Here is an 18,016-nt window from a genome sequence, read left to right as displayed (position 1 = left end):
TGATATCATATCATAACAGCATAACCGATTTGATCGAAACCACAGGAAGGTCCCGACTCAATGGAAGGTCTGGTCCCAACCCGAGGCTTAACCGACCAGACAACAATATCCCGTCATCCAAAAGGATTTACCTGGTTTCAACCATCTATCCTTCCTCCGTTGCCACTGGCATCTCCTCCCCTCACCCACAACCCGCCCACCCATCCCCATCCTCGCTCCTCAGAGCAGGTTAAACACAACTACGACAACCAACGCCCCCCAAAAGGTATTTGCTGTCCCTCGCAAGAGGTTGGATTTGGCCAGTATTGGTTTCCACCTCGCTCAAGTATCAGCAATGCTGTCGACAGGGGCGACAGATCAACACATGGCACAGCGCCGTGATACAGGCACGATTTGGATTGTGACCTGGTGGTTGGCCATAGCTATCGGTTTCCATATCGGGGTTTTGTGCGACTATTCCATAACACTGGCTTTGGGCAGACGTGCCATTCCACGACGGGTCACTGATGCCCACACCAACATCCACGCCTACCCCAAATACCCCGGTACCCCGACAGATGCGGATCCCGCTCCGGCGATCCCCACCATTATCAGGATGTGGTGGTGGGTATAGGTGGCAGCTGTGGGGAGGGTAGGGAAAGGTGGGTTGTCCCCCCCTAATTGAAAGATGATATTGTGCGTTGACAAAATTAACCGCAATTCAACAATCGGTGGCAACCCACCCCTCTTCATCACCCTGCACTCTCAATAGTACCTAAAAAAATTGCTCTAAGTCAACCAAGAAGAAACCATTCTGCTCAATTCTTTTTTTCAATAAACTATGCCTCCTATTCTTCGCAGTCATGCCAAAAAACCTATTCCCTCCACACATCTCTCTGAGTTTACCAGGGGGAGGATTCTTGGGTTACACAAGCCTCAGATGAGATATCAGCAAATTTCCCATTACCTTAATATTCCCTACCTACACTACTGTCAGAGACAAAATTGCATAAGGACATCAAGAGGGTAAGGAGAATAAGGGTAGAGGAAGACATCCCAAAACTACCAAGTCACAGGATAATACTATGGTGGAGGAAGCTCTTAAAAATCACCATACTACCTATTCTGACATTGCTGAGCAAGTTGCTCCCAATGTTTCTAGTAGGACAGTAAGGAGAAGACTTGAAAAAAAGCATCTTAGAAAGTGGATGGCACAAGAGAGAGTTTATTTGGATGAGGATCTAGCTCAAGAGAGGTTGGAATGGGCATTAGCTCATAGGCATTGGACAAAGAAGATGTGGAGAAGGAAAGCAATGTGGGGGGATGAGGTAGCTGTGGAAAGAGGAGGAGGAAAGAGGAGAAAATGGGTTTTCAGATACCCATATAAGAAATAGAATAAAGATTGTGTTGAACCTAAGGCTAGGAGAGGGGAGAGAGGGATTAGCCAGATGATGACTGGTTGTTTTTATAGTCAAACTCATGGTCTTTTTTTGCCTGTTTTTCCTGATCCTTCTTCTGCTAGGGGTGGAGTTACTGGGAAGTCAACTATTGATGTTTATGATCATTATGACCTTCTAGGGATATGAGAGAATATCAGAGAAAAGGATGGAGAAGAAGAGGTATTTTTTATCATTGACAATGCTAAGACTCACTTCCCTTTTAGAAGATGGCTCAGAGGGCAGGGAATTACACTGATGGAAATTCCTGCCTATTCACCAGATCTCAATCCAATTGAGAATATTTGGTTTCTGGTAAAAGGTAAGCTTCACAAGCACTACCCTGAGCTATATCTTATGAAGGGTGATGTCAATGTGGTCAAGAAGGCAATAGTAGAGGCCATCACTCATTGTTGTGAACTTCTTGACCCAAAGGTTTTTGATACTTTGGCTGGATCAATGGTGGATAGAATAGAGGCAATTATTAAGGCTGATGGATGGTATACCAAATATTAATTTCTACTATGTATTTACATCTTTTAAAAATAAAATTTGGTTTTTATGATAATGGATTGGTGGGTGAGTGTAGTTGTCATCGCCGAAGATTTTCCTCCATTGAATTGTGGTTAATTTTGTCCACGCACAGTATTTTAAACCTTTGGGTGTACATACTGTATATTACCGAGCTCGCTGATTGGATAGCAGCCACTCTGCTCGGGCAGTGCGTTCATTCGTGGCAGTGCCAATTATATGTATACAGAATCATTGCCTAGGGGCCCGCTTACCTCATCAGTCCCCCCGAACCTCCCTCATTCGATAAGTGCTCCACGCTCTGCGATCTACGCTGTGCATCCAACATCGGGATTGTTGGCCTGGTAGAGGTGGGGGGCTCTGATATCAACTGTGGAGATAGTTTACCTATGCAACTACCCCTCCCATATGGGCTGCTTGAACGGGCCTCCTCGCGCCGCCATGTGAGGGCAACGGCGCTGTTACAGCCTCCCGACATCCGCTACCTCCGGCACAGCCTAAAGCTTCGGGTGGACCTTCCTTATTAATCGGTGCCATTTCCGCAAAGGTCACAACAACTCCGCAGGCACACCCGCCACCGCCAACCCAACCTCCACACCCCGGTTTATATCTTCACCCTGTGGGAGCTTCCGTCCCCCCACCTTCCCTCCGAGGCATACCACCGAAGCATATTGAAGTAATAGAGAAAGGGCTTCAGAGGGTGAGGGCCAATCAGGGCGGTTGTTGTATTTCGTTGTATTGTATTTCTTATTTACTTTGTTCTTTCACAGGAACCTCCATCTTTCATAGCAGGCTTTACTGCGTATTCTGGCCTACCATCCGAGCGACACGGAAGCACTACCATTACCCGATGTATTCATGCCGCAACACTTCTTCGAAAATGGGTAGGTGCTAGTTGTGATACCGGATGATAAGCCGTGATCGCTGCCTATTCCCACCCATCCACTTATCTGCCTGACTGACATGTCCTATCGTGAGGGGGGTTCCTAAATAAAGTGTGGATGAAGGGAACCGCTGTCCATGTTTTACGCGAACGGGCGACTGAATGCGGAACGGTGTAATGGGCCCATGTGGGTGTGCGGAGTCGGGTCAGACCTTATAAAGCTCGGGGAGGGTACATTGGTGTGAGGTGCTGAGTCCACAGGCTGTTTATTCCGAGTGAGCGGCTGTGACGCATATGGCTTTTCCATGGGTTAATTTGATCACTTACTTCCCGGGCCAAGGGAACTCTCAAATGCTGGTATAACACCTACCACCTGTCCGTATAGAAAGTTGATATAGTAAATGGAATGTACCAAGAGCCGACTCAGGACCGACCAGTTCGGGATTCTATAGGCCTAATTACGGGATGGAAGGCTCCTTTTGAAAGAACGGCAGGGTTATAGCAACAAGAGCAGGCTCGATCATATAATGGGACTCGGATAAGGAAAGAAGATCTCTGTTTCGCGCTCCTAGCTAATGAACAGAAAAGACAGGAGATGTATAAAGCCGAAAACGAGCACATTTTCCAATCCGTCTAATGATCACCACACATATCCCTCTTTCAGACTCCCGTGCTAACAAAAGAAAAGAAAAATGCTTCTCAAAGAATTCTCCCGCCTTCCTAGCCTCCGCGCATCTTGCCACTCCACCCAGAGCTCTCCTGCCTTCCTATCCGCCGCGCATCCCGCTCTCCCCCCGCAAAGAACTCTCCCGCCTACCATCGCCAACCTTCCATGCCGATGACCTCTCTGCAGCAACGAAAAACGGGCGGCGACCTCTGTGCAACAGCTGCAAGCGAACGGGCGATAACATACGAATGGACGATAGTACAGTGGCTCGGCAGAATTTTTCGTGATCCGAGAGTTTGCAATTGTGCTATAGAGGCGCGGGCAGTGGGAGGATGGTGGGATTTCTGGCTTGAGAGTTGCCAACGATCAACCTGCCAAAATGGAGAGTGATAAACTTATTAGAGGGCCAAACAAAATTAAAATTGAATGAGGAAAATAATGATTAAATGGAACACTCACAAGATCTTTGGGTTGAAGGGAGATACCGGTAATGAGTTGTAACTACCTGAAGCGTTTCAAGGACTGCTCTGGGTGGTTCCTCTTGCCCGGAGTTATTGCGATTTAACTTTATAGTGAAGGACCCCCAGACCCCCCAGACCCCCCTCTCCTTTGCTGACACAGGAATGGGCGGGGAAGTTAGGACATGCATGGCAGAAATGAGATATAAGCGGTATCAATGAAAGGATTAGGATGATTTTGCCATACTCCATATCTGCTCCTGTCTTTACTGTTGGTTTAGAGAGTGCCAAGCAAGGGAATGAAGTTTATCACCACCCCTTTCCTATAGCCATCCCGTTATGGTCGACCCCCATTCTATTCCGCTCCCTGTACAACTGTACTTCCGGTATTTGTCAAGGGTCACAAGAGATAGCGGCATGACTGAGAAGAAGGATATTTTAAGATGATAGACGCTCACATACCCGGACCAGGAAATTTTTAACTATTGCCCAAGGCCGCCCCCATAACTTGGGAAACCGGGGCAATGTTCTGGGGGCAGAGGAAGAGGAAAATTATCAAACCCTCCTCACCGGCAGTCACATCTCTTCTGGATGATTTTGGAGTTTACTTTTTTCGCTTCCTATATTTCCGGTTCCACTGCCCATTACTGGGAGGAAGAAATAAGGACGAAATGTGGATTGATTGACTTGAGCACGACGCTATTACTAGAGGGTGTGAAGAAAAGAAATATCAGGATCAATTCCGTGGGTCGGGGATTTTCAAGAGGCAGCTTAGGAAAGCGAGACATGTTTCACGAACAGGAACTGCCGAGTGACTGTATATGCATGGGCGACAAAGGACAGATGCCAATGATGGATATCAGCGACGGAGAGCGACGATGGATACGGACGATAAAGAGCGACAATAGCGGTAACTGGAACAGCAGCGATAGGAACAGGCAACAGCGTATAGGCAGGCGATAGCGGATGAATAGGTAAAAACGTACAAACTGGCGACGGTGATGAAAGACGACCAAGAGCTATAATAGCAAGCATGACAAGCAGCATCTTATGATTTCCAACAACTCCTTACCAGAAGCAGGGCCCCACGGGAAAATGGGGCTTGCATTTGCTAATTTTAATAAAGTGCCTAGCACAACATTCAATAGTGACATTTATATCGCAGATAGTAACTACATCAAAGACACAGAAAATAATGACTTTCACAATCGATACAAACTGACAAAAGGCGCCACTCAGAAAATGGTAAAAATTGTCACATTGATCTCCACAGTTGCTAGCTTTATTAACCACTACCTTCCCTTTGTATTTTGGACATGTACAGTTCGAGCCTTTACGCTTATGCACAGCTCAAGTTCTAAGGAGGCGTCATTTAAGCTAAAATATGATATCGGAATCATGCACGACAGAAGTCAATAACAGTTGGAGCCAAGGCAGCTGTTGGTCCGGGGGGGTTGCTGCTTGCAGCAAGGGAGGCGGAAGGGGTGACGGAACTTTGTGAGAGTTAGGATGGTAGTCAAAGTTGATCAGGGAATTAATAGGTTTGGCTATCTTGTAGACATTAGGATAGAGATAGAGACTAATACAAGAGTTGAAATCACGGTTTTAGCTCTGGACGATGCACTGATGGTAGCTGCTCTAAAGCCTGCTACAGTTTAATGCATTAGATAGACACCAGTTTCGACAGTAAACTCAACAACCACAGATCTGCTCAGCCAGATGTGTTCAATTCAAAAGAAACATTAATGAATTAACTTGGTATGTGGTGTATCTTTCAGGCGTTTGATGGCACGTTTATATGCTAATTGGTCGGGAAAGAAGGAGTGGTGAAAATTCAACTCAGGTTAGAAGGAGTCAACCTCGAAAATCCCGATGACTACAGCCTAACACCCCTCTCACATGCTGCTCAGAATGGATACGGTGAGAGCACTGCCGGGGCAGAAAGATGTGGACCCTGGCAAGAAAAATGTTTATAGTCGAACACAGCTCTTGTGGGCCGCTTGGATGTAATATCAGGGAGTGACTAAAATACTACTTGAACGCCATGAGGTCAAACCTGAAGAGCCAAGTGGTAATGGTTGAACATTGCTCTCAGCCACCACTTTGAAAGGATATGAATGAGTAGTGAAAATACTATTCGGACCGGAAGAGGTCAACTCTAATATACTAAGTAATTGGGGTTGAATGCCGCTCTCAAATGGCCTCTTTTTGGACAGAAGGGAGTGGTGAAAATACTACACGGAAGGCAAGAGATCAACCCTGACAATTCGAATAAGAACAACCGAACACTACTCTGGTTAGCGGCTGGGTGTTGTTTTGAGGGAGAAGTGAAATATTACTTGAATAGGGAGAAGTCAACGACAACAAGCAGGGTCCCGAATCGTCCGGGGAAGACTGAGCTGGACCAGCTAGCCCATTAGAAAGTCAATCCTGGTCCAATAGTGGGAATTAGACCGACTGGACGGTCAGAATCATTGGAACCGACTTGGCCAGTACTGGTCCGACCGGGCCCGCCAAGCAATAGGATTTGCACAGTCCTTTGACAGAATTAGCATCTAGATTTAGCTTTTTACTATTTTTTTCACTATATATTATCTTCGGGTAAAGATTTTCATAATTAAACACGTTGTTTCCATGGATTATACTACAGAATCTCAAGAGAGTCGCTTAGATTAGGGGCGGCAGGGGCAGATTCACATGTATCATATGATTTCAGTGCACTAAGTGAGTGATAATACATGACTATGCCATTTTTTAAAATATTGCCCGGACCCGAGGAAGTCAACTGCAACGCGCCACATAATGAGGGCCAGACACCACTATTGGATGCCTCTCAGAACGGATATGATGAAGTGGTGTAAATTCTACTCCATCATAAAGAAGTTGGAAAAAAGGCGGGTGATTGAGGTCGAGTCTAAGGATGATGGTGAGGCGGAGAGGAAGGCAGTGGCGCTTGAGAGGTTTAGGAAGATGACGAAAAATCCGTCATCTCTAAAATGCTTGCGTATATGAGTAAGATAATACCCTCGCTCTCATCCATCTCTCTCATCTTCCTGTTCTCGCTTCCTCCTTTGCTATTCCTCTCTTCTCGCCTCCTTTTCTATCATCCCCTAGCCGTCCCTTAATCCTCCTCATTCTGCTATCGTTTTAGAATCCTCTTACCCATCAATTTTACTTGAAGCATGTGGTCTAATAAAATCCCACTAGGTTCGGGTAACCGAGAGCCTATTCCCACTGGAGGTGGCAGCATTTCATCCCTCTATGATGCCTACCAGCGCTTCCAGTTGTCCAGTCCGTCCTAGATGGGGTCAGGACGATGGAGGACGACAATGTCTCGTCTTTGGACGGACTGGACGGGGCGACGGTGGTCGGATGGCACTAGTCCTGGCTTTCCTTTTATGGGTGCCATATTTCCCCATTAAAATTTTTATTTGTTTTACCTTATTTTTGGTTTAACTTATAGTAGCACTCTCTGTGTCTTACTGGGTGACATTGGGTGCATTGACCAATTTTAGTTGATGGCCGTCGGACGGCACTCGTCCTCGTCCTTGTCGTCCCATCCAGTCATCGTCCGATGGCCGTCGACGGCAGTCAGACTGGACGACTGGGAGCACTGATGCCTACCGAGTCCACACACCCACATTGGAGAGTCGAGTCCGACTGGTATCCACACCAAAAACAGCACACCCCCCACCCCACAAAACCCTGGGAAACCTCCACCCCCCGAAAAAAAGAAAGGTCAGTTCACCACTGACAATTCCCACGCCTCTTCCAACTCTCAACTCCGTTATTCTACCCCCCCCACAAACCAATCTCAATTCCCCCCACCAGTTCCACCCGCATCACCTTCGGTGAACTTCCTATTCTTCTGAACAGGCCGTCGGACACTACCGGTTTTGGCATTTCCAACTCCGGGGTCAACGCTTTCTCGATGAAACCCGCCTTTACCCTCCGAGAACTGCAGTAGCCGAGAATATTAGAGTGCTCCAAATATAGGATAATGACCTGTGTTTAGAACACGTCCCAATCAAGGACTTCCAAAACTGGACCTTTGAAAACCCGGAACTTGAAGATAACAAGCATATCCGTTATGAGTACAACTCCCTTTCCGAGTGGCTTATTATAAAATGCATGTCAACGGCAACCCACGACTCCCTCCACTATTTTTTCAATCATACTTTCTCTTCCTTTCTTGTCGGAAAAATTGGATCACTAAAAACGAGTCAGTTGTTTTCTGTTGGCACAGGCACTTGTATGTAATAAGCAAATCCCCTTGAGAATCTGGCTAACTGTTCAGCATTTCGAGGTTTCCAAGGCGGTTGGAGCGGTGCATCTTCAAAAATTCCAGATGCCTTTGCCAAGTTGAACGGCTCGAGATTTCCTGCGATTGTTTGTGAGACTGGATGGACGGAGGGCTGGGAGAATCTCATGGAGGATACACGTCTATGGCTTCTCTGTACCAAAGGGTAGACCAAAATTGTCATTGTTCTGTCCTTTGTCGAAACTTAATCAAGGGGTGACCAGGTCGGAGAGTCTCAGTCAGAGAACGACACCACCGATGGGAGCAGCAATACCGAAGAACAAACCGCGATCGACAGTATAGACCAATCAACCTGCCAAACAGATTCGGCACAAATTTTAGAGCAGCTCAATCAGCAAGCCAAGCTGCAAAAGCCCTTAATTGGAGAGCTAACGGCCACCTTGCACTTGTTTCGCGCCTCCGAGGATTATAAAGATATCGTTGAATCTTTTAATTTGACAGTTTTCCCAGTACCCGCTACCTATTCTACTGGACCACCGGAATTTCAGATCGCGCTATGTGATATCTTCGGCAATGATCTCCCTGAAGGCATGGATCCCGAGGATCCTATCACCTTCTGTTTATGCGAACTCGAAGCATACGTTACCGAGTGAAAATATTTGTATCTATTGTACTAACTGTTGTGATAACGAAGTAACAATGATAACCACAATAAAATCTGAAGACTTAAAGATTAATCTAAGCTTGCGCGCTCTCTCTAAGAACAGGGCTGAAACTGCCCTTTATATACCCATTTATCGTTACACGAGCACTGCCTCATACCAAGGAAATCTCTAGGAGATGCTAGAATACAATAGAAGATGCTAGAATACAATAGCATATATACTCGGTCATGTGGCTGTGTCACATGACTAACACAGCCCCATCACCGGATAGGAAAGGAATAACGTAATTTCCAACACCGAGTCCCTAAAAGATACCACCTGGTACAGAGCCCTTCAACCGGCACAAAGGCTTATGGAAGAGGCAGGGGTATGGGAGGAAAGGGAGACTTTCACACAGTCTAAATGCCAGAAGCGCCATTGACCGAGGGGGCCAAAACTTCCTGTGTGTACCATATGTTTAAGGGGAGGGGGGGCACTAAGCATGTGTACTAGTTGAAGTGGCGGTCATCACTCAATTGAAGTTTTCCATCCTCTACTACACTTCATTCCTTTCATTTGACGCCGAGTGATATCATGTGATCGCCCTAATTCCTGCCCGCCCAACTGACTGACAAACTTAATAATCTGAATCCACCCCCCAGAGCCCGCAATACATCTGTCCAGAGCCAATGCGCCCGTAAAGCCTATTCGCCATGATCCCGAGAGTACAGGGGACTGGCCTTAGCTCTCCACACAAACTAAAACCCACACTAAGATCCCCGCACAATGGAAGACCAAGCTCCCATTTAGTCTACTCGCAGGCACCCAAGCCTGGCCCATCGCACAGTGCGATCCCGGAATCACACCAAATTGACATTTTATCCATCAATCCATCAGGCAACGTTAACCTTGAACTAAATTTAATTCTGGGGGGGATAGGCCGCCGGGCGAGTATGGTAAATTGCGGTGCCGCTTACCTAATCTGAGCACTAACCAAGGGCGGATGACAGAGCGCTGGGTGAGGACGCTAGTACAGTGCTCTGCTAGCGCGAAGGAAATTAATCTAACAGTTGGAAGGACGGTAATTGGGAACATTTATCATAACGTTCTGCTAAATCTCTCGATTTCCCGAGTAGACACCAGACGGAAGAGTAGAAGACTTAGGGTATCATACAGTACAGTACTCGTACAATTTAGCAGTCTCCAGTACAACCCGAAACCATTCAAGTTAAACCCCAGACCCCCGCCATGGGCATCCGAAACAGCACTGCGCAGTATGATAATATTATTAAAATCTGTACGATAGATAAAAAAAAAAAATCTTCCTTGAATATTTAATAGTAAACTACGATGCCCAGTACTCTCTCCGCGTTCGCAAATCCGATAACCTCCATTCACCGACCGATATCAGGACCGTGGCGACTCTCACTCACAAATCGTTGCAAATATGTGAAGGTTCCTGAGTCCCCCCTCATGTCTGGAATAGTCTGTCTATGTTTAGCAGTGTAGAAGTAGCAGTCGTTATAATATTATGATACTTGGGATATGTAAAAATGGAATTTTTGCCAAAATCGTCAGACGAGCAGCTTTCATTTTATTTTTATTCGTATCCAATTTACTATGGTACAGTGCTATTAAATCCTCGGTTATTGGAATTAGACTAAATGCCTCCGGAAATGACTTGCATCGGTATAGATTATCTACTATGATATATTGATAAACTGTTTTTTTGGCTTTTTTTATATGAAAATAATAATATAATTTTATAATATATTATTATACTCTTTTAATTGGACTTCCTATGCCCACATTTTGTTAACATGATTGTCATTAAATTTTGGTATGATTCTGTGTTTTCAAGGGGTATACGTATTTAATAGACACGGCCGCACACTACAGCGCTAAACAATCGAAGCCTCATCCATCATGAGCCCCAAGCGCCCGAGTGCCAGATACCACCATAGAAAACCGGAGTTATTAATCCCCCGCTAATATCTCAACCAACAACCGACACACGGGGTACAAGAAAAAAGCCCAACTATATATAATACAACACAAGTCCAATAACCCACCCAATCAAAGTCTCATAATCTTTAGATATAAAAAAAAATATAAAAAAACCCCCTAAACCCCCCGCCAGCATATACAATCCCTTTCTTTCTTTCTTTCTTCTTTCTACCCTAACAGCCCCCATCCCCCCTTGCACACCTAATCTTCCTCGTGCAAAACAGCGTAAGGCTAATGCTCGTGTCGTTCTCCCCGATGACAGGCGACGGCTCAGCAAGGCGCTCCCAGGGCTTGACGGGGAAGTCGACCAATTTCCCGCGCTGGGTGGCCTTCAGGGTGGAGCCTGAGGCTTCTCCTCCACCGATCAGGTATGTCATCCGCGGAGTTGGGCGTTTGGCTTTTGCATAGCGGCGGATTTGGAGGCGGGTGTCTTCTGTTAGGTCTATCAAGTATGTGTTAGGAGGCTATTGTGAAGAGGGAGAGATGGGAGAGGAGGGGGAGGGGGTGAAGTACCATCGATAAAGCTACTGGTTACATCAAAGACGAAATTGAATAGGCCTTCGTCTTGTTGGATGAATTCGTGCTAAGGATTATCGCCATCAGCAAAGGCTCTGGTAACGGCGATAGCGATCGGGGGGTAGAATACCTGAAGTAAAGTGCACAGTCCAACGACCAACCGACCCTGATCCGAAGCTCCAGATTTCGAGTTGGTAAATGCCGCACGATGTAACACAACCATACGGAGGAATAACAGGAGCCTATCGAAATACCCAATTAATCATCCCCATCACGCATCAACCTTGCTTAAAAGAGGTAAACATACCAGCACCTAGATTCCGTAAGTGAGTCGTTCCAAAACACCTCTGGTACAGCGACATGCTCAGCCTTCTCCAATTCGTCTTCCTGCAGGGTGATGGACTGGATAATCATATTTAGCTTGTCCACCAGCAGAGTAGCGATTGAGGCGATGCCTTGCTTGGGAATGCTGTACGCAGTGGCTTCAATCACGGAAAGTAGAGCTCGGGCAAGCGTCTCCCCGCTCTCACGACCCTCCGCGAGTGACGGTTCTAGCGGACCAAGACATAGCCGAACAGGCGGGAAGGTGGGAGAGTTTAGCACCAACTCCTCGGCATACCCGCGAATCTGTACCAATAATTTAGCATCGAAAACGAAATTACACAACATGTGTGTGTGGAATACCTGATAAGCACACTCCTGATTCAGCACCGAGACCAGGTCAGTCCATATAGTAACCCGGTCCTTGAATGTGGAGGCAATGCCCTGAAAGAATGGCTTCATAAGTGGGTTTTCGCTACCTCCCGTATGATCACCGCTTGGCCTGAAGGACGAGGTACTTTTGTTCTCCGCATCAAATATAATCCGCATTTTCAATTGGCATAACCCGATGGAGAAATCATTGGCATACTGAATAAGATGAGCCACCTGAACCTCGGGGTCTAGGTCTGTATTGTCTAGGCCGATGTAAGCTACTGCTGCCACTGGTTCGGGAGGTGGGTGGGGAGGGAATAACCCACCATTCTCCTGATCGTCCAATAAATGGTCTATCAGCACACGAAGCCATTGCAGCAGTGACGTTTCTCCAGTTTTAGATAGAGGCTCCACGATATCGGATATAAGAGTATCAGGTTGTGCTGTTGCGAGGCCACGGAGAAACTCCAGAACTGGTGGCGATAGGATCAGCTCCCGTACGCGGTTCTTGGTTTCCGGATTGGAGGCCGCTGCACAGATCTGAATCGACAGACGTATCAACTGGACAAACTTGTCTACAAACTTCAACGCAAAGAGCTTCCGCTTCCGCTTCAAGCTATACAGTTCCAATGGTGAAAGACTTAGCCCATTCGTACCATCGTTGACAAGAATATCCAGGGTCTGAGCAGCAATCTCAGAAGTAGCTGGATTCGAAATCTGCCCCTAGTCAGACAATAAACTCCTATTTCTGGGAGTATCAGGTTTTACCTTAGCTTGGGGCCTCAGAACTGACAATGTTGCCTGAACAATCACATCGAGCTGCAGGCAAGACCCAGCCACAAGCACAGATAGAGTTTGCAGCAACGGCGGCCTGCTAGAAGACTGCAACAACCTCGTCACCCACCCACACATCAGATCGTCAAAAACCAGAGGATCAAACTGTCTCAGCTTAATCAAGTATGCTGCGGAAGAAGACAGCGCTCCCACACTCTCCCTGTCATCAAACGAAGTCTCCATCCTTGAAACTATAGTCTCGAAAAGCCTTGAGAGGTTGTGCTTGTCGATGGTAGCCCCGTTCCGCAACAGTCGATCAATCTCCTCATTGCTATCAGCTGTTCCATGCTCAAACATGTCGCCCATATTCTCTGATACTGGGGAATATGCTACTGATGCCCGAGGAAAGCGTTTATCATAGTTTGCCAGCTCGGTCTCCAGTTCTCGACGAATTTCTGCTTGCGCTTCGGGAAATGACGCCAAGTCGACCAATGAAACTAGCACGTACTTTTCCAATGTTCGACGCATTCGTAGCTTTTTATACTATTTGATCCAAGCGTGTTAGCGAAGTTATAACATTAAGAACCTTTCATACAATTTTGGTATTAACACACTCACCCTATTGTAAAGTAGCTGCAAGTTATCTTTTACAGCGCCCAGGGAGCTGAACACTTCGATATTGTAGCTCACGGTATCAGCTGCAGATGATAGAGTAGCTGAGCTGTCGGAGCTAGTAACCATTCTCACAACCTAAACGCACCATTAAGCACACATGGTAAAGAGGAAAGGAGAGAAACAAACCTCAGCCAAAATCAGAAAATCCTTGAAAATCTCGAGTAACTGCCGAATCATGACAAACTCCTCAGTCCTAACAGCAGTAATACCAACTTCAACCGAAAGATCTCTCCAGTTATCCCGACCAACACTAACCAACCCCACCGTCAGCCTACTCCCAAATGCCCAAGGACTCGACAAAGACCTACGGTGCACCCTTAACAACATGCTTCCGGACACTCTCCCGGATCCAAAGCCCTAGCTCGTACATGACCGCCCGGTTCAGCCTGCCAAAGTATGCCAACTCTTCGGGGGCAAATCTCTCCACAGACCCACCGGCACGAAGATCGCCGTAGAAAACTGCGGGTATTTTCGAGGAAAGGATCCGCTTGGACACTTCCAACGATGTCACCTCGTCTTCGACAGAGAACCCATGATCCGAGAGCAGAATACTACGCAAATTGCGGATATGGTTTGGCGCAGATGTTACTGGGACTTCAGCAAGCAGTCGGACATGACAAGGACTCTCCTACACAACACGTCAATCATAGGACACAAGTTTTTTTTTAAAAAAAAAAATAGATGAATACATACCCGTGTGATCGTATACTCTGACAGGATACCTCGCGAGATAAGCCATTTCATGTACAAGGCGACAGAGAAAGTTTTGGAGCGAACAAGCTCCGAGACGAGAAGATACACGTCATCCTTGCTTCCCTTGACATTACTTCCAAACCCTTCCAAGAAGCTTTTCATATGATCCTGAACACTTATGCCACTCCGCCTCGCGCATCCCAAGAGCCCTGCGACAATATATATCCTATGTTTGCCAACTCGAAGGGAGGTGGTGGCCCACTGACACAGGCAGCGGACAAGTTGATCCTCTGCAACTTCTAATGAGCAGCATTTCTCCCATATCTCGTCGATGCTGTAGAGCATTGCTATTGAGTCCAGCATGTTTATTAGTTTCCTCTGGCCAGATGAGACAGAGTCGTTTTGCCTCGCCTGCATTGGAGATAGTAGGTTCTTGTTCCTCTGAGATATGTTCTGCAAACATGATCTCACAAATGAACACCTCCTGTCAACGCAAGCCTCTAATATAGATCGGTATGATTCCCAGCTATTCGAGACTATCAAGGACTCCCTGTGCAAAAACAGAATATCCTATTAAAGGAGAAGTATAAAAAATTAGAGACGCAAGCATGATTCATCAATAACAGTGCCTACCGTCAATAAAATCGAGAGTTTTTGCATAAGCGGGGCATATGTTTCCTTATCCTCTGCCGCCAATATCTATACAAAGCGTTTAGCGGCAGACTCCAGCTTACCCCGAAACCTAAAGGGAACCTACAGCTTCGGCTTTCCCCAACAAGGCCTCTGCAAGTCGCCGTCCCAACCTCCTGGTCTTTAGTAGTTCATCCCAATATATGCTTAACATCAAATAGGCTATTGGCAGCATATCCAAGGAACACGTTTCCAGGTATGAGAGATACCACTCCAAAAATAAAGTTCTATCAAGCAGGTTCTCCCCAAATAAATGTGCAGAAAGCCGAACCCTAAAAGTGAAAATATGAGTTGGAGAAAGTGCACTTCCACAAGTTATCTGAGGGGAAGGAAAAAAAGAAAAAAAAACCTACGCATAAACCATCTTTTGCTTCCACAAGTCCGAAGAGGATCCACATTCGGAAATCGTTCGCTCCAGGAATCGCGTTACCTGGATCGTCCACTCCTTGAGCCATTTGGTCTCACTGCCGACGGCGAACGAGCCGACCCCCTTACGCTTCAGACCCCTCAATTCGTTAGCACCTACACAGCGAGCAAACCATACTGCGCGTGCTGTTGGTATCGATTTCGCAGCGCATTGATCCAGGAGTATCGGTCCTTTCAATCCATGAGGAATTGTCCTGGAAAGCCTACGTAGTGGGACCAATGGACTCGCCAGGTCTCGCAGCCATGCCTCACGCCTCATATCAGGAAGAGTGACGCGAGGAGGTGGCTTGAACGTAGGGGGAGTTGTAAGCCTATTATACTTTTGCCGTTTATCTAGAACTGTTAGAAATAGCGAGGAGAGTGAAGGAAGCGCCGATTTGCCCTTAAGTGAGGGAACCAGAGAGGGCCGCGCCGACGCCTGCTCATTCTGCAAAGCCATAAGTACCATATCGCGATTGGAGCTCGAACTGGTCAAACCGACATTTCCCTTCCCAACGTACAGCTTGTCATACTGCCCATTCCTGGCCTGAGCATCTGTGACATGATCTTCTGGGTGGTTCCCTTTCCATGGAAAAAAATCCGAGCATCCTAGAATCCGCCATCAGCGCTCACAAGCCCCCCTTCATATAGCATGGAGTCTCACTCACTTGAACTTGGAAACATCATCGCTCCGGGTGGTACCTCCAAGAGGTAAGGTTTCGGCTTGTTGTCTCGACGGGTGTTGGGTTTTGAAAAATCCGATTTCGACGGTTGTGGCTGAATCTGCTTTTGTCTGCTGCTACTGTTCCCCCGACTCAGTGCGGGAGGAGTTAAAGAGCTCTTGGCCCCTTGATAAACCTTGGAGGGCTGGATAAACTGGGGTGAGGCGGGAGGGCATGCCTGGGGAGCGAATTTAAGCCTTTTTCTCGTTCGCGAATTCTGTATCGAAGACCTAGAACACAGCGCGCCATCGTAAGGCTTTACAGGCTCCATAACGACAGGGGTTTCAATAGTAGTGGGCGTGACTGGTGGTATATTAAAAACACCATCCATCTTGGCGGTATTGATGAGGGCGCGCTGGAAGTGTGAGGGGTTGGAATCGGTCAGGTCGATGATTAGAGGTTTCTCGGTAACAGCTCGGGGGTGTGATGGCTGAAGAAACGGATCGGGAGGGGGCTGTCGTGCAGGAGGGGGTCGAACAACATTCGGAATGTCCAGTCGGGATGACCGAGCGAGACCGTTCTGCGCATCTTGGCCCGGCTGATTGCCCCAAGGTTGAGGCCCCGCTTGCGCGTGCTGAAAGGATCTGGCCCACGATGAAGGATTCGACATTCGGAGCGAAATTGGCTAAAGAAATTGAACGGTTGTCGAACGGGTAGCGGGAATGGGGGGGTGAACTGGGGAATAACAGCAGTTCCTAACCTTGAGCACACATAATATCGGTAGTCTATGATGAAGTGCAAAGGGAGGGCGAGAGAACAATGGAGGACAGAGAGGGGGCGAAGAAAATTATGGGAAGCTCAGACTGAAGCACAATATAGACAAGTTATATACCGAGTGTACAAGTAGTGATATCGTGGGTGAGAAAGGGGAGGGGGAGGGTGGGTGAGAGGAGTAAAAAGGGAGTTGGTGGAGGGAAAGTGTAAATAGGAACGAACTTCAATACAATATCGCGTGTGTCAGAGGCCCCCACGAAAACGCACCAGGCCGAAAGCGTTGAACACTTGGTCCGTGCACATTTGCTCACAGCCAGCGAGTGATCTATAATAGCTCCTTTTGCAGAAGGAAAATCACTTAAGTTTACCAGTAGTCTACTCGAGTACAGTACCAAATAAGTTATCCCTTTTCCAGCCACCACAACCACCCCCAAAAGTACGAGTAACAGAAGTCTAGCGGCACTTCCCACAAGCTCTCAGGCACTTGACCTGGAAACTAAAATGTCTCTGATAAAGACTAAAACCTGAACAGGAAACAGACAAGCACTAAGGGTACTGAAGAGAGTGACAGTAGGGCTAAGATGAAGGAACTAGAAGAAAAGTGAACCACATCTTTGATCTATATGAGAAATCAGTACAAGAGCTCTAGACAATATCTTTAGTTACTGCTTCTTAGGTGCTATGCAGGTATCAAACAGAACCCAATAAAGTGAGGACACTGTCTAAGTTAAGTCAGTGTGGAGAATAAGCCCAGGAAGGTTATCAAAGGCACAGCTGACCAGCTCTACACACCTGGCTTCTGTTTCTATGATATTTGTATGATAGCAGAAACCTCCTAGATTGGTTCCACAAGTAGTAAAAGTGGAAGCTATAGGAATCCCTCAGCAGGGGTAAAGACAGCTAGTAGTAGGCTGCCCAATATACTAAAAGGAAATGAGTTTATCTGAGGAGACCTAAGTGGTAGAAACTGGGTAGAGATGGTAATAAACATTCCAGTTATTATCACACCTCAGGCATGCTGAAACAACATAATGACAATTTGACACCTTACCCATAGAAACGCACTTTCAGCACACTACAACTAAGAAATATAACTACCCTGATAGACATACTTATATTCACAATATAAACCCAAATCATCAATGCTACAAATTATGAGTACTGTTAGATTCAGGATTCAATGTGTTCTGATTCAACAAGGAACTCGCAAAGGAACTAAGAATTCTGTTTACAGACAGACTAAATCTGGTCAATATTCAAGGCTTTGA

The 18,016-nt window shown here is 46.7% G+C and overlaps 1 protein-coding gene across 1 annotated transcript; it reads right to left on the bottom strand.

Annotated features, from left to right (window-relative positions):
- Positions 1-11,670: 11,670 nt before the first annotated feature.
- GSTUM_00000511001 (uncharacterized protein) lies at positions 11,671-16,644 on the bottom strand (the record flags this gene model as incomplete). Its single annotated transcript, XM_002837638.1, has 11 exons — positions 11,671-12,792; positions 12,844-13,392; positions 13,468-13,599; positions 13,651-13,774; positions 13,833-14,152; positions 14,218-14,787; positions 14,851-14,916; positions 14,975-15,179; positions 15,261-15,751; positions 15,815-15,921; positions 15,981-16,644. The coding sequence occupies 11 exons, from the start codon at positions 16,642-16,644 to the stop codon at positions 11,671-11,673; spliced, it is 4,350 nt and encodes a 1,449-aa protein (XP_002837684.1).
- Between the last annotated feature and the right edge of the window lie 1,372 nt (positions 16,645-18,016).

This window comes from Tuber melanosporum (genome assembly GCF_000151645.1).
Source record: "Tuber melanosporum whole genome shotgun sequence assembly, scaffold_199, strain Mel28".
NCBI lineage: Eukaryota > Fungi > Ascomycota > Pezizomycetes > Pezizales > Tuberaceae > Tuber > Tuber melanosporum.
The sequence above is the reverse complement of the archived record's forward strand: the minus strand, read 5'-3'. Positions and strand labels throughout refer to the sequence as shown.